Here is a 25,655-nt window from a genome sequence, read left to right as displayed (position 1 = left end):
TGTATAGATTCATCCCATTCGCTCCCACTTAAAAATTAATTTATCACAATTGATAGTGTGATGGTCCCAGAGCTAATGCATTTGTAATAGGTCATTTGAAATTGCTCTGACAGAATCATGAGTGGAGTGAGGTGGGGTGTCTGCTGTGGGCACACGGGGGAAATGTGTCAGCTCGTACGGATGTTGACTGACACTGATGCATGTTCGCTGTCGCGGGATTGCGGTGCCTGCCGTGTGTCTGGATGGCTCAGCGTGGCTGCCTGGGATGATCAGGGGCTTTGTTTTTCCACAGCGGGCTCATTCGAAGCCTCAGCAGGATCGATGGGGCTATTAAACCTGCGAGAATAACTGTCAGCTCACTGCCCCTGTAAGCCCGCATAGCTGTCTGTGCTTACAGTGTTCCCTGTTTTCCTGGTAGCATTTTATTTTTATGATGGTTTGTATATAGTATTTAACAGATAAATGTGTAGTAATTACAGTTAGTGTTTGGTACATGCTTTGCATGTTGGATATTAAAGTACTTGGTAAACATATAGCTGTTTGCAGCAGTGCTACAATGTAGTAGTTATTAAGAATTTCCTGGAATTTCTTAAATAGGATACTCTCAGAGAAAAGGTACTGTCACAGGGGTGGGTCCCCTTACATCACTCGGGTAGTACCCTCAAGGGGACGTCCTCAGTACCTTTAGATTTGATGACAATCATATTTTTGTCTTTTTTCTACACTTGGATATTTTTTCTATTTTACAACATAAATATGCACCTTTATCTTGGGAAAGTAAATTTAGTGTATCTTTGAGGGTACATTTACATTGTTTGCATCTTGATGAACAAAATGTACTGTACATACTTTTGTCAGCATATATTTTGAGCTTGTGATGAATGCACCAAGTATTACATGTGATTATACAGTTGCCTATTATATGCTAAGTAGGCCTAATTGTTGCATTGTAGACTAAAGTCCCACTGTCCAACATTAGCCCAGCAGGCCACTTCAGGCCACTTTTTTCACACACAGTACCGGGCTTGGGTCAGGCTTGGGTCAGGCTCAGGTTGGTTTCCTAATGAGTGATTTTAAACTTCTCTTTAGCTGAAAAGAAAATGCCTATGTAAGTTTTGTATTGTGTATAGTCTAGTATGTGTACAACAGTATGTGGACTCTTAACTACAGTGGACACCTCGCACTTTAAACTTAAACATCAAATCTCCTTACTGTATTACAGTAGCTCCTCTGTAACATAATGCTATTTGCACAACTGTACAGATGTTACATTTCTGCAAATATTCATTTCATTCAGTAACAATCTGTATATAATAGTTTTTATAGTATGTCATCACACCTGTATATCGCTTTTTCAGTTTTTGACATAATTTGAAAATACCTGTTGCCCTTTATATTGTCTGTAAATTCATGAAGAATGAACCAAAAGAAATGGCACAAAATAACTTGGTAAAAAGTCTGGTTCCATTCACTTACATTACAATTAAAGTATGTTTTTTCCTTCTCCTGTAAAGTTACTATTTTGGAGATATGAGGTTTTGTTACGACAACAGCGTTATGTGTAGGTTTTCTTATCTGCATATGTACAGATATTTACACATCTCTTTAGCTCCTTCGTGGCACTTTATTAGTCATTATTCTTCATTCTATTTATTGTATTTTTATTTGAATTATCCCTAGTTAAATATGTGTTAATAGGCTGTTGTGTGCTTGTCTGGTCTGTTCAGTATGTTACATGTCACATATGTGTGCACACACCAAGACAAATTCCTTGTATATGTAACATAATTGGTGCAATAAAGTGATTCTGATTCTGATTCTAAACAAAGCAGGTCTTATTAACTGTTTACCATGGACAAAATGAAAAAAAAAGCTTGTTTAAAATTCAAAATGAGTTAGGGACGTCTTCATTACAGAGACATCATGATCTGGTCATTATATTGGATAAAACCTCACTGGTCATGTACAGTGCAGACCAGCAGCCACCAACCCTGGTCCTGGAGATCTACCTTCCTGTGGAGTGCAGCTCAAACCACAGTCTGCCACATCTGATCCAGATCATTAACTTCTTCAGACATCCTTGGATGGCTGGGTCAGATGCATTAATATAAGTACAGGGATGGGGCAGCTTGTTAGATGCAGGTTGGAGCTCAACTCTGCAGGACAGAAGATCTCCAGGAGGGCTGGTGACCACTGGTGTAGAGCTTGCAATAGTGTTTTTATGTATAATAACAGGAGGAGTGGCACATCATCTCTTCAGGGACACATTTACTGATGGTGTAGTCAGTGTCAGCTACAGCAAAAGCTCGGTGTACAGTTTTTGTTTAGCTCATTTTCTATTGAGTAGCTCAAGTTCTAAAGAAAAAGAGCAAAGCACTGTTAAATGTGATAGTCCATCTCTGTTAGTGTGTGTAAGCAGGTTTGGTTTGGGGTTTCAAATGTATTAGTGCTAGTTGGGCATGGTTGGGTCTCAAAGGTTCAGGCCAGGTTTAGGCTTAAACAGCATAAAGACATCTATTGTGGACCCAAGTATTGCTGTACACATTTCATATAAGCTACTATTTACTTTAATATCCAAGGTACAAAATATGTAGCCTACCAGAAATTGATGCACTAAATATTTACCTATTGCCATATTACCAAATTACTATTACAATTTCTATTTCTATTTATGTATTAAAAGCTAGGTACTTATCATACTATAAAATAAAGCGCTGCCTTTTTATTTTCCAAGAAAACTGGCAAATGCTTGAGCCAGGCACGGAGGGAGTGCACCACGTAGGGCGCAATAACACAACTCCCCGCTATGATGAATCTAAGCAGCCATCAGGCAAACTTCCCCATTAATCCACCCTGATCCTCGCAGCCCATTCACATGTCAGAAGCAAATGCTATGAGCGCCTTGCGCCTTGCACCCCGCCAAGGAGACCCCTCGGTGGGACTTAACAGGGATGAACAAGTTCCTCTTGAAAAATAAAAACATGCTTGAGTTGATTTAGTGTGATGACACAAAAATCAATTGACTGGCGAGACAACTCTTGTATAAACAGCTGCAGCAGTGGTTAAAAGCTGAGCTGCCGAATCAGACAAACAACTGCTGGTTAGGGTTAGTCTGAGGCTGAGTGCAATATTGCAAATCTTATTTTTATTAGTTTAATACAGGGCTTGTCAGTCATACTTAGCATCAGGATTAACCATAGAAAATGGGCCATTCAGACATCTGATATTAGCATTTAGATGGCTCAAATCAGCTCACAATAGCCCTTGTTAAGAACATCCCGCCGAACCTGTTGATGCCCCCTCGAAACGTTTCCATATGCCAGGCGATAAATGTAGGATTTGGCCAATGAATACTGGTCATAATGTAAATTAGATGCGGATGGATTGGCCTTTCAGAAGTAGGCCTCCTCTGCCCACTGAAGGACGGCGCGAAGGGAAGCTGTGTCATGTTTGAATAGATGAAATGCTAATGCGCTGCCCTTTGGGCCTGTTTCTGAAGTGCTGCCTGTCCAATCTGACTCATCTCATCACATCAGTGCCAGTTGCAGACAGATGCCCTCTATCATTATAACAAGCAACCAACGTCAAGGGAGACGGCCAGAGACCAGAGGAACGAGTAGAGGAGGGAAAGAGACAGTGTGAGGGAGAGAGAAGCACTTTAAAACTCTGAATTAGGGCTGTTAAGATTAAACTCGATTACTTGATTAAAAGTAATCATTGATTAAAATGTACCTTCTTAATGAGTTGCATGATGATTACACATATTTTAAATGTCTATGAATGCTTTCCCATACAGGGAAGGGAGTTTGTAAACACTTACTATATGTATATATATATATATATATATATATATATATATATATATATATATATATATCATTGCTGTCGGAAGAAAACCTTGTGTCTCCAAAACCTTACAGGAGAAGGAAAAACCTACTTTACTTTTAATATAAGTCAATGGAACCAGAATGTTTTCAAGTAATTTTCGGCCGTTTCTTTTTGTCCATTCTTCATGAAATTTGCACACAATATAAAAGTCAACAGGTATTTTCAAATTATGTCAAAAACTGAAAAATGGAGATACAATGTTTTCTATATATCTATAGATTTGCCATTTGCCTCCACAAGGTTATCAGGTTCCCTCTGAAGGACTTGAAATTTGAAAATCCTCCATCAATTTTCCATGGGATTCATGTCAGCAGATTGGCTAGACCATGCAAGCACCTTCAACTCTTTTAGTTATGTTGACTGAATGTTTGGGTTTGTTGTCTTGTCGAAATGTCCATCTTCTTCCCTTTCTTGGCAGAAGAGATTAAATTCTCCTCCCGTATGTCCCGTAACATCGCTCCAGTCATGTTTCTTTCAGGAAAGTGTAATGTAGTGAAATCTTCTTAAAGGCTTTCTAGTTTATCTTTTCCCAGTAAAGTCTTGTGGAATCTTTGTGAGGTTATGCAAGCTTTGTTATTGTTGGGTTAAAGGGGAAGCATATCATATTATTTTAACGAACCTAAAGGGAAATTCCACTGTTTTTTTCCGAACAATTACTGTGATGTAAACAAAGTAATTCAGAGTGGTTTGATCCCAAACCACTCTTGAACCTACACGTTCTGATATGTTTATGTAATGTTGATGATAGTAAAATAGTGGTAAATGTGAAAAAAAAATGAAAGGATTTCAATGAAAGGATTTCGCAAAAACACATTTTAGGCAAACATCCCACCTCAAAACTACTGTAAAACAATGAATGCGTTTAGATGCACTCAATAATCTAATCATAATTGGCTTTCTGCAGTTATTTATTCAAATGGTCATGTAAACAGCATTCTCTGATTACTTAGATCACAGTAAGAGCTGGAAATCTGATTAAGAAATCCAATAAAGAGAGCTGGATTTTAGCTCAGTAATCAGATTTCTCAGTGCATGTGTACGCTTACTCTGATTTCTTTCGGACTTCTTAGTCTGCACATGTGTGGAAACAGACTGCGGTACTGGAAATAAGCAAGCAGCACTGCTGTGAGATGGCAGCAGAACACTTTTGGAGTGGTGCTGAAACCAAATACATGCTTGATGAAATGAAAGATTTAAATATTCTTTATCTTCAGGTTGATGATGTTCATATTTCCAGGTAATGTGGTGCAATGTTTCTAAAAAAAGCCACAGCATGAAGTTTGAATTTTACATTACGTTTACGTCACGTTTTATTCGGTGAGTCCATTGGCCAGTTTTAAAGCAGAAATCCGATTACTGTCTGACTCATGTAGACCTGGAGTTTCATATTATCTGATTACTCAAGTGCATGTAAACGTGTTGATCGGATTACTGACAAAATCTGATTTTCTCCAGTTATCAGATTATTAAATGCATGTAAATGCACTCATTGTCTCAGACATTAGCCAGTGTATTCATAACCATTTCATGTAATAACTTTCTGTGATGGAGCTTTAAGAGGCATTGAACTCTTCAGACGTCTGGTTCCCATCACCACCACAACTATTCTGTTTCTCCAGAATGGAGCATTTCACATCAAACCACTCTGAATGCTTACATTTCAATGATTAAGCATGATGACTTAGAAAATCCGTGGAATCAGGGCCATGTTTAGTTTGGCCTTTTAATAAAAATAGCTAAATAACTGGCAGGTGAATCAGTTACAAATATAATCAATAACATGAGCCCTGAAACACATTTACAAACGCACAGACGCTGGAGGACACAAGTAAAGACACACTCTAATGTCTCTGTGGTGGACGGATCGAATCCCCTTAACCCAAAAGACGACTGTTACCTCAACCGTCAGTTGGATACTTTTCAAAGAGTGTGAAGTGCAGCCAAGTGTGACTGGGACTCCTGCCCGCTTGTGACATTCAGAGATATAAGAAGGACATCCAGCTCTCGAATGATGAAGGAGCAGCTCTCAGGCATCAGACATACCTCAGAGAACACCTGAGTGCCAAGATTCCTGCTGTGGGAATCACTCACTGCACAAAGGTAACACGGAGGTGGTCTCAAATGAGGTGGCCAGAAGAAAAGTCCTAACAACCTACAGAAAGATTAATTACCATCAGAGCATGTAGAACATTAGAGATATGGCTCTGCAGAGTGTCCTCCAGAGAAGAACACAAAGGCATGTATAGGCTTAGAGGTAACATTCTGAGACCTACTTTTCGCCCTGCCATTTCTCCAAGATGGTAACTTTACAGGGGCAGGAAACAAACATTGTTTACTTCTCATGTCCAAAAGTTTGTGGACATGTGCTAATTCAGCTTTTCTCCTCAAAGGTATTAACAGGAGGTTTGTCCCCCATTGCAGCAGTATTATCTTCTACTCTTTTGGGAAGGCTTTATACTAGGTGCTGGAACATTGCTGTGAGGATTTGATTGCATTCAGTCACAAGAGTATTAGAGAGGTAAGGTGCTGATGTTGGATGATTAATTCAAATGATACTCCAGCTCATCCCAAAGTTATTGGATGGAGCTCAATCACTCCAGAGAATGCAGTTCCACTGCTCCACAGCCCAACAGTGGGGGGCTTTATACCCCTCTAGCCTACGCTTGGCACTGGGCATGGTGAGCTTAGGCTCATGTGCAGCTACTCCAAAGCATCCCATTCTATTGGTCGGTGCTTTTCTATGGAGATTATACAAGCTGTGTCTGTGCAATTGAACACCTGTTTCAACAATAGCAGCATCTTAAAGTATCCAGAATAATCCAGCTGATTCACTAATTAAAATAGTGTCTAGATATTTTTGGATACATGTCAGAGTCAGAGACCACCCTTCATTTATTTCCATTCAAGAATTATTTCAGTGTCAAGAAAAAAATCAGAATAGAAAATTACACTGAAGCATCAAGAACTAAATATAATATCAATTTTTCAGTATTTAGTGTGTTCACTCTTGGTCTTTGTTACAGCTTCTATTTTTTTCATGAGACTTAATTTCAGTTTTTCAAAGAAATCTGCAGAGTTTTTCTCCAAAGTTTAGTCATAGAAGTTGGTTGACCCAGTTTTTAAAATTCTTGTTTTTACATTATTTTTCTCTGATTTTCCTCTTCCTTATATTTATTAATTATTTTATATCTCCTAATAAATAGCTCTTAAAAATAACTAGAGTACTGTACATGTAATAAGATTTTGTTACAAATAATTTTGAACCACTTCTATTGGTCCATTTGTCATGATGTAAAGGGCAGCTGGTGTTTTTTTTAATGTTGAAAAAAAATGTAAAAATGAAGTTTTGAAAGACGACAGCAGTGTTACAAAAGACAGCAGGAGTTCGCCGAACAAAGATGAACCAAGACTGCGGTTTTACTAATTGAATTAAAGCATTTATTCTCCAAGTGTGAGAGAACAGAGGATCATCAGATTGCAGCTGATGACACTGACAACTTAACAGCGCACAGTGAGTCTGTTTCCACCACAGAATCAAGCTGCGCAAACATTTCAGAGTTTGAACACAGGCCCTGAATTTAGTTGCACTGAAGCCCCTGTGGAAGGAGGGCTTTAAAAATTTCATAGCTACAAAGGAGGTGGTAAACAATGGGCTAAATCTGGCGCTGTTGGAAAAATGCTTATGTCAGATGAGTCTCTGGGAGCCAGCCGACCCCCCTTGTGCAAGAGATAGGTCAAAAAAACACTCAGCCAAAGCCACAGGCACAGCTGCAAATGTTCTGAGAAGTGGATCCTACATAGAGCACGTCCAGCACTTTACATCCCAGCCAGCCCCAAAAATACTGCTACAAACTGCTCGCAAAGCTGCTTCAGTCCTCTCCACACAAAAATCCCCCTTTAAAGGGAAATATCAGCAACAAAAGCAACAAGTTACAAATAACATGACATTTTTATCACAAAAAGGGAAATAGTGGGAAAAAAATCATAATCTGTGACTGTCAAAAATGCTGTTTCACTGCTAGCATTAAATATGAATTTATCTATAGTAACTCTTTCATAGCAAGCAACAAAATTTAGCATGATAGGAAAAAAGCCACAGAATTTGTTCTGGTTGGCCTGAAGTAATGAAATTTTATACGGTTATATCTTGGGGAAAAAAATCTAATATGATTGATTTCTTTTTTAGTTTTGTGTAATTTATTATGCTTTTATTCACAATCATGTTTAGGCCTCCACCCAACCAAAACAAAATTAAATAAATAAATAAACTAAATAAACAGAGATTTATATAGAGATTTATATAGAGATAAAAACTCAAAACTTCTTCAGATTTGTGCAGACAAGCTTGGCGGTTCTCAAAGGACTTAATATTTTAGTTCATGTTTCATTCCGATAACAATAATAATAATAATAATAATAATAATAATAATAATAAAATTGAGATGAATAAAAGAAGAAGGTGAAAAAGAAGAAGAACAATTTGTTGTTTTACAATCTTTTCAAAGGAAGTTATTCTGACTTAAAGGGAAATTCCAGTGATTTCTCTATAACTTAACGGTTAAAATGTAAACAGTCATGTGAACTGCTTTGATGTAATGATCTGTTCTAGAGGAACTAACAGAGTCAGAACTGTTCACAGTGGTGGTGATAGGAACCAGACGTCCAAAGCATTTAGCTTCTCTGAAAGCTCTGTCACAGAAAGTTATTACATGAAAGAATTATGAATACACTGCCTGATTCCTGAGACATTGTTTCACGATAGTTTTAGAAGGTTTTGGCCCAAAACATTGTTTTTCAAATCCTTTCATGACAGAGAAGCACATGCAGAGCATTGTAAGGCAAAATGTCTCTAAATGTAAAACAATCTAAAACTTATTTTTAGCAGATTTACCTCCATTTTATCATCACCAACCTATATAAAAACTACATGTAGATTTCGCTGGTTATTTTGGACAGTAAATAAAACTGTTGTTGATGTCATGCTCCCTGGTTCCTAATCACCACAACTCTAAAGAAATCAGAATCAGTGAGTTTGACATCAAACTACTCTGAATGACTTTGTTTATGTCTCAATGATTAAATGATTAAGATTTTTTTAAAACTGGTTGAGTTCCCCTTTAAGGCCTGTAATGAAACTGCACAGTTTTAATCATATTCAGCCTAAAGAATGAAATATTTTCTGTTTCATCAACAGCAATTTTATTTATGTAACTTTATTCAAAGCTGTTGAAATGTGCCCTCACGGCCTCAACTGTAAACAAACACAGTAAAAGGAGACCTGCACAGGAGCTGGACTGGAATAATACGTTACTAATTTCTTCAGCAAACACAGCGCGAAGACAGATTAAGCAAGCTAAAAGGATCGGTTCCAAGATGAAGTATTTACTAATTACAACCTTATAATTCTAATTCTTTCTACTAGACATGCTTTTGTATTTGCTTATCAGTGTAAGACATGCCAATAAACACAGGCTTCAGAGCTGAGCTGTTTTCAGGAAGGCACGGAAGGGGCTGTCATGTGCACCGCAGCGTCCGATAGAGATTTATGACTCAGTTAAGATAAAATAAGCCACTACCACAGATTTCAAGAGAAGACATGCCGTGAGCACATGCACAGCAGTGAGAACTCCCAGGAGGTCACTCAAGAGAAAGCAGATATTTCTGTTTTCTCAACACTCCAGCTGTGTAGCAACAAGTAGTTCACTATTTTGGCTGTGTCTTAAACTGTGCTGTATTCATTATATAGTTCACTATTTTGGCTGTGTCTTAAACTGTGCTGTATTCATTATATAGTTCACTATTTTGGCTGTGTCTTAAACTGTGCTGTATTCATTATATAGTTCACTATTTTGGCTGTGTCTAAAACTGTGCCGTATTCATTATATAGTTCACTATTTTCGCCCATGTCTGAAACTATGCCCTATTCACTATACAGTTCACTATATATTTCACTATTTTTGGCTGTGTCTCAAACTATTCACAATACAGTTCACTATTTTTGGCTGTGTCTCAAACTATTCACTATACAGTGCACTATTTTTGGTTGTGTCTGAAACTATATAGTGTACTATTTTGGGCTATGCTCAAAATTGTGCCCTATTCACTAGTGTCTATTTGCACTGTATAGTGTACTATTATGGAATGTGTCTGAAACTATGCTCTATTCACCATATAGTGCACTATTTTTTGGATTTTATGTCAAATACTTTGTAATATTAACTACATAGTGCACTGTTTTGGACTATGTCCACAACTATGCCCTATTCACTAGGTAATTTTTGCACTTTATAGTGCACTATTATGTGTTGTGTCCAAAACTATGGCCTATACATTGTATAGTTGACTATTTTGGGATGTAGTCTGAAACTACCCTGGTCTTGGAGAATCCCCTGCCCTGTGCATTTCAGGGTTTTGCCTGCTCCCAACCCTCTCACTTCAAGTCATGAAGGCCTTGTTAATGAGCTGATTAGTTGGGCCAGGTATGCTGTGAGCAGGGAATACTAAACTGGTATGACAGGGGTACCTCAGGACCAGGGTTGGGAACCAGTGCCCTATGAGATGTGTGATCCTTTTTAAAGTTGAAAGAACCCCTGTATAAGATAAAGTTTCTAAATCGATTAGATTTTTCACCCAGAACCATAAGTACAAGCCAATAACTTTTTAGGACCCTTTGGTCTAAAATTTGGGGCCATGTCTGAACCTTTACTCTATTCACTATACAGCGCACGTTGGTTTGTGCCCAAAACCACACACACTATTTTCAGCCAAAACTATACCTTATTCTTTACATAGTGCACTATGAAAATGTGCCTTTTGGGTAGCAGAACTATCCATGCTCTGCCCATTGACCAATTATTTCATAGCAAATGTTGCAAGGTTGGACATAATTTACTACATATTGCATTATTTTGAGCTATATCCAAAACATTATCCTATTCACTATATAGTGCACTACTTTGGGCTGTGTTCAAAACTATACCCAATTCACAAAATAACGCACTGTTTGGGAACTATGTTCTATCCATAAACCCATTATTTTATAACAACTATTGCAAGGTTGGACATGATTTACAGAATTCTAGCAACAATCCCATTCAACCTGATTGGAAGCTAATTAAAAACCATAGCATATAACAGAGTTTTTGTTAAAATACCCAAATTTAGACAGCATTATAATTTCAAAATTATATATATATTTTCTATATGTGTGACAGGCCACACTGTTAAGACAGACAAAAATACTTTTTTTTGTCTTGTAATCAAGCTCATGTTACCATGATGGCGATTTTCATTGTCATTTCTGATCTGCCTAATTTAGTTTAGCTACAATATAATTCAGCTTCAGCTTGGTAGGGTAGCATTTTACATTTTTTTATTTCTCGTTAGGTTAAATGGGATTTTTATCATTCGGCACAGCTTTTCCAACCTGGTAATAGTTGCTATGACGTAACACGTTTCTGGGTGGACCATGGAGGTCAATTATCAGCACATGACTGTCCTGATCAATCCTGCCATTACAATCAGAGGCAGCTGAGCATTCAGGAAACATAATTAAAGCCCTTGAGACACACATTCCAGCTGAGATGAGACAACACTGTTTTCGACTGTGACCCACAGAGGCTTCCAGAGAGTTCCCACAGACATCGCATTTATCACAGTGTGCAATCACGCTGCCGAGCGAAGAGGACACAACCTAGCACTGCTTTGTTAATGTGACCTTAAAGCTTCCGAAAAGGACACATCCTAAGGGGGCATGTTTTGTATACATTGTGTCTTCCTAAAAATAGGCCCGTAGCGGAGAAAGCCTCTTCTTTTCAGCCGGGCAACACCGTGACCCATTTGCATAGATGACTTGCTCCTAGTTGGCTGAGAGAAGCTAAGCTGAAGTGTAATTCATGGGTGAATTCATTTGATGTGGTTTTATTTTTAGCGCGCTGGTGATTTTATTTCTCCTTCTTGCCAGTGAGTGATGTCTAATGGTCATGACCTACTAAGCCAGCACCTCTTGACCTTTCGCTCATAAAAAATAAAAGGAACTATATATGAGAACATTTGCAGCCCGGGGATCAAATCAGTGAAGTGCAAGCTCTCATTCAGCAAAACAACGTCCACTTCTGCAGCATCAGGGCTACATAACTGGACTCTACATTCCGTGATGGAGAGGCGCAGGGACGGCGATATAACATTCTCAGACAGTAATAGCCGGGGGGGTCCAAGCTGTGATCTACAAAGAGTTCGAAGATGGAGGCCTCTTTTCACTGTGTTTGTTTTTAGTTCAAACTCTGAGCACACTTAAGCCAGAGGGATATAAAAGCAGTAGCCTATTTATTGCCATGACTAAAAATTCATATTTGTACTATTTAATAAGCACACCGTTTGCGTCAACAGAGAGACGAGAAGGCTGCCAGTCACACTCACTGACAGGGATTAGTGACTGCATTCTCTATATGCTACAAAAGGCAGTGAATGGATCAGTATACCAACCGTTACAGACTAATATACATGTAAAATACTGCAGAAATTCACAGTTGTACTGCTTACAGAGATGCGCTTGTTGGCAGGAATTAGATATTGCAGTCTCCATGCTTAAAAAGGCTGCTGGATAGTTCAGTATACCAAGCTAATATACATATTAAACACCCAAAAATCCACAAGTATATTACGCTGTTCATGCCAAGAGAAATGGGGAAATGAGAAACCTGTTGGTTACACTTGCTGACAGAAATTAGTCATTGAATTCTCTATATGCATGCTTTATACATTCAAAAAGGGCAGTGAATGTTTAGTATACTTATCAATAAGGGCTAATGTAGTTATTAAATAAGAGCTAATGTCTTATTTAATAACTACACCTTTTATATCAACAGGGCAACCAGAAACCTGTTGGTCACTCTCACTGACAGAATTTAGCCAATGAATTCTCTGTATGCATTTTTCTATGGTAAAGGGCAACAGACTGTTTAGTAAACTTACCCATACATGCTAATAAAAATATCGCTGCTGTCGGCACAAAATCTTGTATCTCCATTTTTGTCGTTTTCAGTTTTTGACATAATTTGAAAATGCCTGTTGCCCTTTACATTGTGTGCACATTTCATGATGAATAGGGCAAAAGAAACATGACATGGAAAAAAGTCTGGTTCCATTGACTTACATTTAAAGAGGGTTTTTTCCTTCTCCTGTAAAGTTAGCATTTTGGAGATATGAGATTTTGTTTTGACGACAGCGATATGCAAAAAACACCTGAAAATTCTTATCTATGATATCAAATAACTTTGCGTTGACAGAAAAAAACAAAAAGCCTGTAAGTCACATATAGGCTATTGTTTTTTCTATACACATAAAAGTGTGATAAATAATGTACCAACCAATACAAGTTCACATGTAAAAACACCCTAGAAATTCATATTTGAGTAATCACGCCATTTGCACCAACAGAGAGCCACTCTCACTAATGGAAATTATCCATTGCATTCTGGATTTGGTGAAAAGAGTGGTGAATACTTCGGTATACTCACCGACACAAGCCAAAGTACATGCAACACCCAAATATTCATATTTGTATTGTTTATTACGGCATGAGAGTCAACAGAGAGGTGAGAACGCTCCAGTCACTCTCACTGACAGGGATTAGCTGTGGCATTCTCTACACGCTAAAAATTGTTGTGAATGGTTCAGTCTACTGGCAACCAATACAAGCTGCTAATATACATGTACAAACACCTTGTGTGGGAAAGATCTTACGGGGAGGAGTGCTGCTTGTCAACCTCGTTTTCCGGCTCTTGGGAGAGCGAATAAAGCAAGGGCTGTTACATAAAACACACACCTGCTCAGGGGCTTTGAAGACAAGATAAAGGGATTTCCCATAATGATACCCTCAGGAACAAAAGACTTTCTGTTGTATACTATGCTCTGGAAGGCACTGTCGCCTCTGCTCTCATTCCAAGCCTTTTGTGCCTGCGCTTGATGGTACAGTCGAACCTCCATAGTGGAAAATCGATCTTCGCTACCTCAGCCTTTTGTTGGCACCTTACCGGGTCAAATTTGACCTCCACTGGTACAAAAGAAAACCCAAGCTCCACGCCGTAAATAGAATGTATGTTTTTGCTCCATATTGAGGTCGGCATGCTTTGTTGTACAGCAGGTACGTCCAACCCTGCTCCTGCATATCCTGCAAAACAGTTTAGGTCAAACTCTGTATGAGCTGATCCTGCTAAACCAGGCGTAAACAGACACCCGAACAGTAGAGCACGGTGTGCTTTATTAGAATCACAACTGAACGCTGCAAGGAGGATCACTCTCTGACAGTACGGATAGAGATACATACAGGGTTGTAGCTATAACTTATAGAATGGGGTGGCCAGGTTAGACCTAGAGGTTTAATTAAGGTGGCACGCTGCTTGAAAAACAAAAAAACTAAATAAAATAGAGCTCCTGCTATAAAATCACATAGAAACCGTTTTTGTCTCTGTACATAATTAAATTTATCCATCATTTCCACATAAATAAAATGTTACATTAACACATTTTTTGACAAAAGTAACTGAAAGACAAAATTCATGCAATGCATTTTATTTCAGGAGAAAATCCTGTTGTATCAAGTAAGTTAAGTGCACCATCTTATTTCAGTGCACAACATTAACTTTAAAATAATGAGTTTCAGGTAAACCGGCAATAGGAGTTATTTGTCTAGGCTCTTGCTTTACATTAGAAAGCTATCCAGACAGCACTGTATAAGGTAAGAGAGATTAGCCTGGCCTACCTTTGGCACATTTACTCCACAGATGAAGTTTAGCCTGCAACACACGCATGTATTCACCTGTAAAAACTAAGCACAGCTAATTATTAAACACAGTGTCCTCAGAGTCTCATTACTGACTGGTAACTACCCTGACATTTTTCTGGTGACTGCTTTATAGTTGATGACTAACTCTCTTGAGTTCCATAACTGGGGTGGCCAGAAGGATGGCCAACTATTTTTGCAAATGAGATTTGCAAGTTTTAACTGTTTTAATTGGAGGAGCCTCAACAAAAACAAGAAAAACAAAAACAAAACAAAACAAAAAACACGTGTACAATAATGCAAAATTCTGCTAGTTCCCTTATGGAATTCTAGAGCAACAGCAATTCATATGAATATTTTTTGGCCATACTAAAACATTTGAAACTTGTAAAAAAACCTTCCGTATAGTTTCTTTGAAACCTGTAAGACCTTAACACGTTTTAACTTGTATGTGGCAGTTTTATAGTGACTCTTTCAGTAAAGAGCGCCTGCAAAGAGCTGCCGCTGCTGTTTTCCATTTGCTGTTTCACGACAGTGGCGTATACAGGACTTCCAGAAGAGTGATGTTTTTTGTCACAAAATTAAAATTTGCCCATTGAAAATCATAATGTGATTTCACTGTCAGTTGCTAATTAGGTTGGTAGTTAATATAATGTGTAAGGCCTTCAGTCCAGCTCCTGAAGTCCTAACCAATGAGAGAGCTCGCTTGGCTGTATCTACCTAGATACCATGGGGAAGAAAATCGATTGGACAGTTTTCGGTTGAATGTTTCAAGATTTTAACCCTTCTGTTTCCAACTAAACATTAACAATAAGAGTACTACCGCAATACAAAAATAAAATAAATAAAAAACAATGATTCTACTAAATAAAAACAAATCAAAAATCACAGATCTTTTTTTTTATTTCACAGAAATCATTAGGCCTTCTCTGATGGCCAAGAAGGTGCTGAGGGTTCCCCTCTGCTCCACATAATGTAAGGATTCTTTACCAAGTAAAGTTTTTTTCTTAGAACTGTACACCCCAGCCAAGAACCATTTAGGAACCTTTATTTTTAGGAATGTATGGTTACTGGGAATGCAAATTTAATGGATATAGCTTAGATCCTCTCTGAAAGGCCTTAAATCTCATTTGTCGGCTTGTGACTCAAATAAAGCATTAAGTCTTTTCAAGCAACAGTCGCACAACCTTTTTTTAAGCCTATGAATAGAGTAGAGAAAGATAATATCAACATGAGTCACCATATACCAGCTCGTTTTTTACCAAGTGTGACAAATTCTCATCTAAGGCTGAGCAAAATTCAATCAGCACTTCTACATTTCGGGTAAACACATTTTCTCCAAAGCTTAGTGAAAAGGAAAAAAAATGTGCTTGTGTGCATGTGTGCGTGTGCGCACGCAAGTGGGGCTTTCTCTTTCCCTTGCGAAGGTTTAGCTGCATGCTCGGCTGAGCCCGGAGATGACTGAGCCGCCGGTGATGTTGGCAGGTGTGTGGAGAACGCCTCAGCAGCGTCGCACAGTTCTTCTCCAACCCATCAGAACCATTGTGCTCTTTGTCAATCAGTTGTGCACTCCTCTGAACAATTGCCAAGGCTGATTGGGCCTCATCCTCCCCTTACGTCGCCTCTGAGTAAAAACCACACCAACCACACTGCGCAGGCAGCTTGCCATGCTATGATGATCTGCACAGTAGCTACGACACTGGTAAATCCAAATGACATGTCAAACAAGCATAACAAATGATTGTAATGTAGTGTGAAGTACAATCCTCATAATGCAGATTCATATGGCAAATGAAGTTCATGCTATGTCAGCCATATGAATATGTACTATGCAATGAACATTTATACCATGACTATGTAATAAATGTTTATACTATGATGGTTATAGTTTCATTATATTATGACTATGTAATGAACGTTTATACTATGACTATGTAACAAACGTTTATACTATGATTATGTAATGAAATTTATAGTTTTTATATATAACAACATAATAAACATTTATAGTCTGTGTCATAGTATGGTTATACTATGACTATGTAACAAACATTTACAGTCGGACTATGTCATAGTATAATTATATTATTACTATGTAATGAACATTTACAGTCTGATTATGACATAGTATGGTCATACTATGACTTTCTAATGACTATGTAATAAACCTTTATATTATGAATACATAGTAGTATGATTATATGACTAGGTAATAAACATTTATTATCTGACTGTCATGGCATAGTTATGCTATGACTATGTAACAAACACTTACACTCTGACTATGTCATAGTATAATTATATTATAACTATGTAATGAACATTTATAGTCCGACTACGTCATGGTATGGTTAAACTATGTAATGATGGTTTATACTATGACTATGTAATAAACCTTTATACTATGACTACATTGTAGTAAGACTGTAGTATAAACTATTTAAGGAATGTTTATACTATAACTATATCAGAGTATGATTATATCATAACTGTGTCATAGTACAATTATGCTATATAATTAACACTTTCTATTTAGGTTTAGACAATTAACGCTTTAAACCCTAATAGCCTGTACATAGGCCTTCACTTCAGTTTTTCACTCTCATAACTACATAACACTATAATTTCATTGTAGTTACCAAATAATTTATAGTAGTTACTAAATAATAATACATTTTAACATTAATAACTGAATAATAAGCCTGTAGTTTAAAGGGTTAAAATAAATAAGGTGAACCAAGAGAAAAATTTTAACCTACATTTGAATTTTACACCTACACAAACTCCTAAAGCAGAAACAGTCATGACATGATATAAGTACAAAAAAGCCACAGAAGCACCCATGACATCAGGTAAATGAATCAGCAAGAGCAGTAACTGCACTACACAAACAGGTGCAGCATACCGTCAAAACATTCCCAGCGTCGACATCAATCATGCAAATTCCTAACAGAGAAACATTCATAACCATGATTGGCTTAATAACCACGCTGTATAGTTGGGGAATCCACTGAAACCTTATATTTGACCAACACACATGGGGCTTTACAATGGTGCTCAATACGTCTCTCAGTCCACAGGGAAAATGGCAAGAGCGCCATCTACAGGAAGCTTCGTTTAATAACCACAAGCTAAAAGAGTTTCTCTCGTGTCAATCTTGACATGTCCTCATAGGTTATGTACATGTGCTGTTCTTTTTCATCCTTTTTAACTAAAAGACAGCAAAGCGGGTGGGCGATATGGCAGAATACATCAATCGCAATACTTCTTCATAATACATGCTTTTATGTAGAATATTTAGTTTTTATAGGTTTTCTGTCCCACATTTAAAAGGTACTAAGACTATGAATACAATATTTTTTTCAACATTTATAACACTGCACTGCACTAAATACAGTTAAACAGGACTGATTGTGCATTCTTCGTAAGGAAACAGCTATTTAAGTACAGACAAGATCCATGATGTACTCCTAAAAGCATATTATGAAGAACACTGTAAACTAAAAAATGTACTTTTTGTGGGAACAAGATATTTTAACTACTTTTATCCCATTCAAGCATATGCTTCAAATGAAACACTGGTTCAAAGTACTTATTTCAGCTGAATAAAAGTAGTTCATTTGCTTGTTTTTGTATATTTTACAGTGTGTTGTGATGTAATTTATCATGACAATCATAATGTCATCATATAGACCACTCATATGCCAACGCATGCCAAGGTGACTGTTATAAACCAAATGTGCTCTTGGAAAAATGGCTTGATTTCTAACTATTTGATGCTTTTGATGCATTCTTGTAGAAAAGTGGCTGAGTTAATTTCTCCTTTTCCATATTTTTATTTTGTGCAAGAAAAAAATGAGAAAAAAAATCAAGAAATGGCTACATCTAGTGGGCGCTGTTGATATAACAAGCTTCACCAGCACTACTGAAAGGGAATGGATGGGGAAACTTACTCAGGGTGACTGGAAGCATAAGCATTCTCTAATAGCTGCCCCTTTATTCTTTTAATGCTTGGAAACAATCTCTGCCTCGGCTGATGAGAACACTACAAAGTCACACCGCTTTAACCATAAATCTGCTCGCAAGCCCAAAACCATCTGTAATTTGTGTGCATTAAAGGCCTATATCTGGATTAACATAAAGTATCGTGCCACCTTTGCGGACCTCCCAGGTTTGAGGCATTTACAATCAAAGCTCACCACTAAGCAGACTGAGCAGCCGAGGAAACTTGGCACAGACGGCCCGGGGTTTCAACCCAAAGGAGTGAAACTAATCTCTGGAGCCGAAAGGCAATTTTGCACCTCAAAAACAGTCTGTTATCAAACTAATGCTGGAGCTTGTTTTCAAAACAAAGGAAAGGAAATGGACTGTGAAATCACTCTTAATTGTAACATGGTTCCACGGGACTGAGAGGCAGTCAGTCAGAGCCAGCAAACGCCACAGTTAAGTGAGAAAGAGAAGGTGAACCCAGTCATATAATGTTTTCTGCTCCTTATCGCTGGCGCTGTACATACAGATGATTTCACAGTGGTTGAGTTAAAATTGGAGGCCAAGCACAATTAAGCGAGGGCCTGGTTGACGTAGAGCTAGGCATTTGAGATCTGATAAGGCAGCACTGGTGTTTTAAGAGAGGGAAGGCTGTGGAAAGAAAGAAGATGTGTTTATCCATGCTAAAGGGTCCATACCCAAAGAGTTGAGAAGAACACGCACCAGTGTTAAAGTGCTAGACGAGAGCTTTGTCTTTAGCAGGGTTGCATTAAGGCACTCTGGAGCCCTGGACTATTCTGTGTCGATGCCTCCCCACATCCCTCCCAAACAACACTGACCTACATCTGAATAACAGTACAGAATTCAGCTGCTTTTGTTTGCTTATCAAGCTTAAGTCTTCATTTATGATTCCTGCGTTTGTATTTTCTGTTTGGCATCATGATGTAAGGCTAGGCTAGTCTATGACAGGCTGGGAGTCATGAAATGAGTTGTCAATGAAACTATAGATCAAACATCTTGTCTTGATGATCCAAAGTGCAATGTTTCTGATGGGCCAAGGGCCAAAAAGACAAAACGATACACAAACAAAAAGGTAGGTGGGTTCAAAATCGAGCTTTTAAAAACATTTTCTATAACATTACATTATATTTTTGTACTAAAATACTTAAAATAAGAATTTAATGTCACAGCCTTACTGCGCAGAGCCCTTTCTTTAATTTCTAGTCAGAATGGCAATTAAGTATGTTAAGTTTTTTCAATTTTAGGAGTCAAGAAAGAAGCAGAAAGCACACATTTAAAAGAAAATTGCATAAAAACCTGTATATGAATTAACTTAATATTGTTTTATTCAATATACAGTGTGTCCACAGCCTTTAGTATGGCTTAACTATTCTTTTCAAGAGAAATCAGCAGGGATATCTTCCTACACCTCCAAAGTTCAGTCTCAGAAGCTGCATTTTCTCCTTCTCACAATCCAAGTAATACCAAACAAATTCATGATGTTGAGGTCTGGACTCTGGAATGATCAGTCCATAATTTTGGGGACACCAGCAGCTTCTTTGTCAATTTTTTTGTCTATTTCCTTTTCTCAGTAACAACTTGACTTAATGGCTTTTTGACCTAGGGTGGCCTCTGACTTTTTTCACAGTTCTCTATATAGTAAAATTAAGTTTTTCTCCTGCTCAGCCAAATCGAACATTCTCATGGGTCATTTTTGGCCTGCCCTGATTTAAAAGCACAATCTTCATCAGTGTTTGCACATTTTTAGTTGCTTCAACTACTATTCCATTCACAGCCATGCTCGGAGGGCCACAAACCCTTAAGCCCACTGCTGATCTGGCCTTGGTCTTCAGGGGATATTCTAGCAGCAGCAAATACTGATGTAGAATCCCACATATTAGCTGATAAGAGTATGAGCGTATCATGCATGAGCTATGTGCTTATTTAGTGCTATGAGAGAGAAAGAGAGAAAGCAACAATGAACTAATGTTACTTATGAGGAAGTGGGTGGGGGAAACAGTAAGATGAATGCCAAAGGTGTCAGACTTCGCACCTATCTGACCAGAAACCAGTGGGGCATTTTAAAGACACATGCAAAGGCCCACAAAAAGACTTTTATTAGCTTCTGTGTAGGAGCCTGTGTGGGAGTCCGTGTACAGCTCACACTCATTTGACTACGAAACTATAATTATACCGATAGCAGATTCTACCATATTTAACAGCTACCGGGTGTGGGACAAAGATGGATTAGGTCAGTATTAGAAATTTAATCGGCGGTCACATTCCTGTGGCGCAACACAGAGGGAGTTTAAATATCTTAAATAGCTTTGGGACCGACCCAATGTTTTAGTGCGTCATGTAAAGACACCGTTTAATTAACTTTTCCTGAGACCACCGGGATGAAAAGGAGAGCCATACAGATCAACCTCAACATTTCAAAAGATTATGAGCATGAATGCTTAAAAGCCTCTTTTCAGCAGCTCAATTTAAAAAGCATTAGCGACCCCGAAGCCTATGAGGCTGAGCTTATCTCACCTTCTTAAATCTGGGGTCATCAAACCCCACAAATATGTCATAACCTCATCTGTAGTTTCACCTAAAACTGGCCCATACCTTTCCTCCATTATAGTGGCCTATGTAAGCTTGTGATGTGGGACCACTGATCCATGTTGACTCGTCAAGTTTCCTCGGAAAGTCAAATTTAATGATTTACATTCACCAATTCAATGCACAATTGCTGTGAAACATATATTACAGTACATTTCTTTCTTATATAAATATAACTGTGACCACTACACAAATTCATAAAAGGCTGTATAGAGGTGAAGTCATCAACTTATTTGGCTTTGCGTGGTTAGCTTTGGAGAAAAACAATACAGAACAGCACTTGGTGGTGGTTTTGAATCAACATAATTGAACAGTCCTCTAACCTATACAATGCAAAATACTGATCACTGCTTAACATTTCCCATAATATGCTTTGTATGTTTGATATAAAGAGTCGGTCTTCCTTTACACTGTAAAATACCAACAACTTTCTGAATTCACATCAGTTATTCTAAACATTCTGAGAAGCAAGTAGGTGAAGAAACTTAAAAAAACAATATCAAGCCTATGACTGTTAATCTTCAACCAACCCATTTCAAAATTCAACTAAGCAGTTCAGTATATCCAGCATCTGAACTTGCATAGTCTTCATGATAAGGTGCACTTAGGAAACGTCTCTTTTGTGGCCTGTGAAGACCTTTTGTTTGAGGCGCCAGATGACGTTTACTTGGTCAGAGTTGTATACAGCTGGTACTACTGTAGACAAATTACACACGGCCATTTCTGGATATTTCTGGGCTCTTGACTCACCACTAAGATTACATTTCGGCCAATCAGGCAAAAATGTTTAGGCACCACTGATTCAGAACCTTCCAGAATCCTTCCTGAGTGCCTCTCAGGATAGATGATACATATTATAGCCCACAGGTGTGGAGTATATCCCGAGCGGAGGCATGGGGAGCATGTACCTGTGGAAAGGGAACTGTCCGGACTGTCCGTAGATCAGTGCTGCTGCCTGTGGTTGAGTGCTGAGGGGAAACGGTAATGAGAGGCCAGAGTGCAGCATAGGTTTGGCCGCCATTTTCAGCTTCTCCATTTCTGCCTCCTGCAGGCGTTTGGCTTTGGCTCGTCGGTTCTGGAACCAGATCTTAACTTGTGTCTCCGTCAGACAGAGAGAGCTGGAAAACTCTGCCCGCTCAGCGATGGAGAGGTACTGCTTCTGCCGGAACTTCCGCTCCAGAGCCAGGAGCTGACTGGTAGTGAAAGGAGTCCGAGGCTTGCGATTCGTCTTGTGCTTTCTCAGAGAGCATGTGGCTGGACTCAGCTGACCTGTAACATGGGAGCAACCACAGAATGCTTTGTTTTGGATCTCGGAAAAGGCACAAAATTCTGTTTTCAAAGCCACTGGCACAAATGTTACACAATTCTTCCAAAAAATACACCTTTATTTACTGAGCTTGGGCAATATACTACACTGTTAGCGAAAGGGGTCTCTGTAGCGCCAAAAAAGTGCAATGACTTGTAACAAACCCTTTGTGGTGCTATATAGAACTGTTTTTTTTACGTGCTTTAAAGAACCATACGTAACAAGTTTTCCAGTATGAACGCTTTTCATTCAAACAGTAGATCCATTTGTAAAAAGAAGAGATTTGAAAAGAATAACAGCTAACATATAACGCATTTAGTCCAAAAGTGCGTTTTTACTTCCCTAATAAAAGTTGTATTCATCATAATATAGCTTTAATATTTAATGTCTGTGCAAAACATATCTTTGAAAAAAAAGAAAATTCATAAAGTGCTGTTTAATACGTTTTGGAATAAAACCCTTCACATATATTTGTTGCCTTTTCTAAAAGACCCACACTGGGCTAAATTTAATATCCTATTATATGCCATTTACAGTTATAGTGCTAACATGCATAGAAAAGCTGAAAGTGCTCCACAGTCATGTGGCCTAATTTCACCATTTAAGTTCCAGTTTAGAGAATAGCATTTATAATGACACTGACAGAATAAATGCCACGTTAAAAGTAGGAATAGATATTTGCCTTAAAATGTATACAGTAATTATAAGATTTTGATAGTGCTGAATAATCCTTTTATAATAATCTACACTGTAAACAAACAAAGGTTACCCAGCAGCTTTTTTGAGTCAACTCAATTTGAAGGCATTAGAGAACTCCTATTCCCACAACTTGAGTCATTAATGCTGGGAAATAAATAGCCTTAAGCCTTTAAGGTAACTTAGCTTGTCTTGTTTTTATTTCACAGTGTAGATTATTATAGAAGACCTCACTTTTCTTTACAGTGTATCGTAGAGCTGGGCAATATCACACTATTTATCGTTATTGTGATAAATTACATCACAATGTCACATTGTACCCACGTGACCAACTGCCTGTTTGATTACAAAGAGAGCATAATCAGTCCTGTTTAACTGGATTTAGTGCAGCTCAGTGTGTAAAAAGTTGAACACAAATAATGAATTCATAGTTTGTGATAGTATTTTTAAGATGAGAGTTTAGCTTGTCTAACTTATCAGACATCAGAAAAAATAAACATCGTGACATATCGTGCATCGTAAAAAACGTCTTGAAGTATCCTGATGATATTCTCCTGTATCGTCCACCTCTAGTGTATAGCAGCTTCACTGCTGTATAATATTCTGTCATATAACTGTCATATACAGGCAAAAAGATGAACCAGCAGGGTTGCTGGACTTAGAAACATAAAATAGGTTGACATTTAATACATTAACTGTGCTGAATGTATGTATTTTTTTTTACTTAAAGAGAACAAACATTCATGAAAGTGTATTTCATTGAATGAATACAGTTTACACTGAGCCAGAGACAACTGCATTCCAATGAAACTGAAATAAATCGCACTGAAATATTATAAATTTGTTCAACAGTTTTATGTTGGGGTAACAACGTCCGTATACTGACTCTGCTCTGCTTGACTGAATGGAAATGCGTGGCACAACTGAATTACCGTTATTTTTTCTTAAAGAGGTCTTTCAGACATTTCTGTAGCGCTACTACATTTCCTGTTCACAAAGCTTTAACATGACTCTGCTCTATTCACGACCACTTAAGCTCCACTAATTATATCTGGGGAATTCCTTCGTGGCTAAGCCAGAGCGCTTGAACGTACGTGGCGGAGGCGACGACGACGCGGACTTCATGGCCCAGGAAGCATCCTCTTGATCTGACGCCTCCGACTTGACGGGGGACGAAGGTCCGGCGTGTCTGGGGAAGCCCTCAGTCTCGGACGGGTCCTGGAGAGCAGCGGACGGTCTGGCGTGCTGAAGCCTCCCTCCATCCCTCACTCCCCGGTCCCTCATGAGGGCTTCCACGCTGAAAGGGAGGCTCGACACGAGCTGCTGCGGAGACGCTCGAGGACCCTGCTCATCACGGGAGGAGACCGAGTCTCTCCGGAGCTCCGCGGCCATCCCTCAACGACGAGCTCAACGCACCGCGCTCGAAGAGAAGCATTAAACAAGCCAGAAAGATGGGTTGGGCCGCCCGCAGCAAAGCGCAGCTTCTCGCTTCTCCACTTTTCCCCTTCACTCTCAGCTCTAACATCAACTTTAGCGACATTTTAGCAGTGGTCGAAGTTTGGACCAATCAGAGCGCAGCCTGACAGAAGGGCGCCTGCCATTGGCTGTCTGAGCTCTGACAGCACAACATTAGTTTCTAATAACGTGACAAACAGGTTTACAGTCAATTTATTATGTTTAGATATTCATTTAGTGGGGGATGAGAATGGCTGTATGGCCTAAAGTTGATCTTGATTTGTAAAAACAAATAAATAATAACAGTAAGTCATCAGACATATTAGTTTACAATAAAGTAACAACCTGTTTGCCAGATTTTTAAAGGGCCCCTGTCATGTAAATTTGACACAGTATGTAAATATACATTTTCAAAACCTGCTGTTCACTGCACAGTCCATACGCTTCATATGTGGAAACTAAACTGCAAAAACAGCTCATTTTGAATTCATTTTTCTTTTGTTGTGATGTCATCAAAAATCAATTCATTTGCATAAATTTACATAGACATACATATTGCTTATAGCACTTTAGCTCCACCCATTTAAATTAAAGGGAGTGTTTCAGCGCAGACTGCAGACTGTGAGCCAATTAGAACAGAGGTTTTTTAAATACATCAGTCTTAAAGGCGCAGTAACAGAAACAGCCTGTTTAATTCTAAGAGATAAGGAGAAGTTGGAAAATGGGTATGTAGAAATAAATCATGACTCCTTTAGCCGTAAAAATGGCTAGGTCGGCCTCAGGGGAAAATAAATAATAAACTACAAAAATAAAGTAGAATACGGGCCCTTTAACCAGGAAAATTAAAGGGCGCGCATCATGGAAGACTAAAATTTCCAAGCTTTTTTTCTTTTTAAAAAAAAGAATTCCACATATTATGCAAACACAAGTTTC

The 25,655-nt window shown here is 38.4% G+C and overlaps 1 protein-coding gene across 1 annotated transcript; it reads right to left on the bottom strand.

The window, feature by feature from the left end:
- Positions 1–21,344: 21,344 nt before the first annotated feature.
- msx2a (muscle segment homeobox 2a) lies at positions 21,345–24,775 on the bottom strand. Its single transcript, XM_036575430.1, has 2 exons — positions 24,362–24,775; positions 21,345–22,534 (listed from the first exon to the last, which is right to left on the bottom strand). Exons 1-2 carry the CDS (start codon positions 24,657–24,659, stop codon positions 22,101–22,103), a joined length of 732 nt encoding a protein of 243 aa, XP_036431323.1. The 5' UTR covers positions 24,660–24,775; the 3' UTR covers positions 21,345–22,100.
- Positions 24,776–25,655: the final 880 nt, after the last annotated feature.

The sequence above is a fragment of the Colossoma macropomum genome, unplaced genomic scaffold (assembly GCF_904425465.1).
Source record: "Colossoma macropomum unplaced genomic scaffold, Colossoma_macropomum, whole genome shotgun sequence".
NCBI lineage: Eukaryota > Metazoa > Chordata > Actinopteri > Characiformes > Serrasalmidae > Colossoma > Colossoma macropomum.
This window is presented reverse-complemented; position numbering and strand designations above follow the sequence as displayed.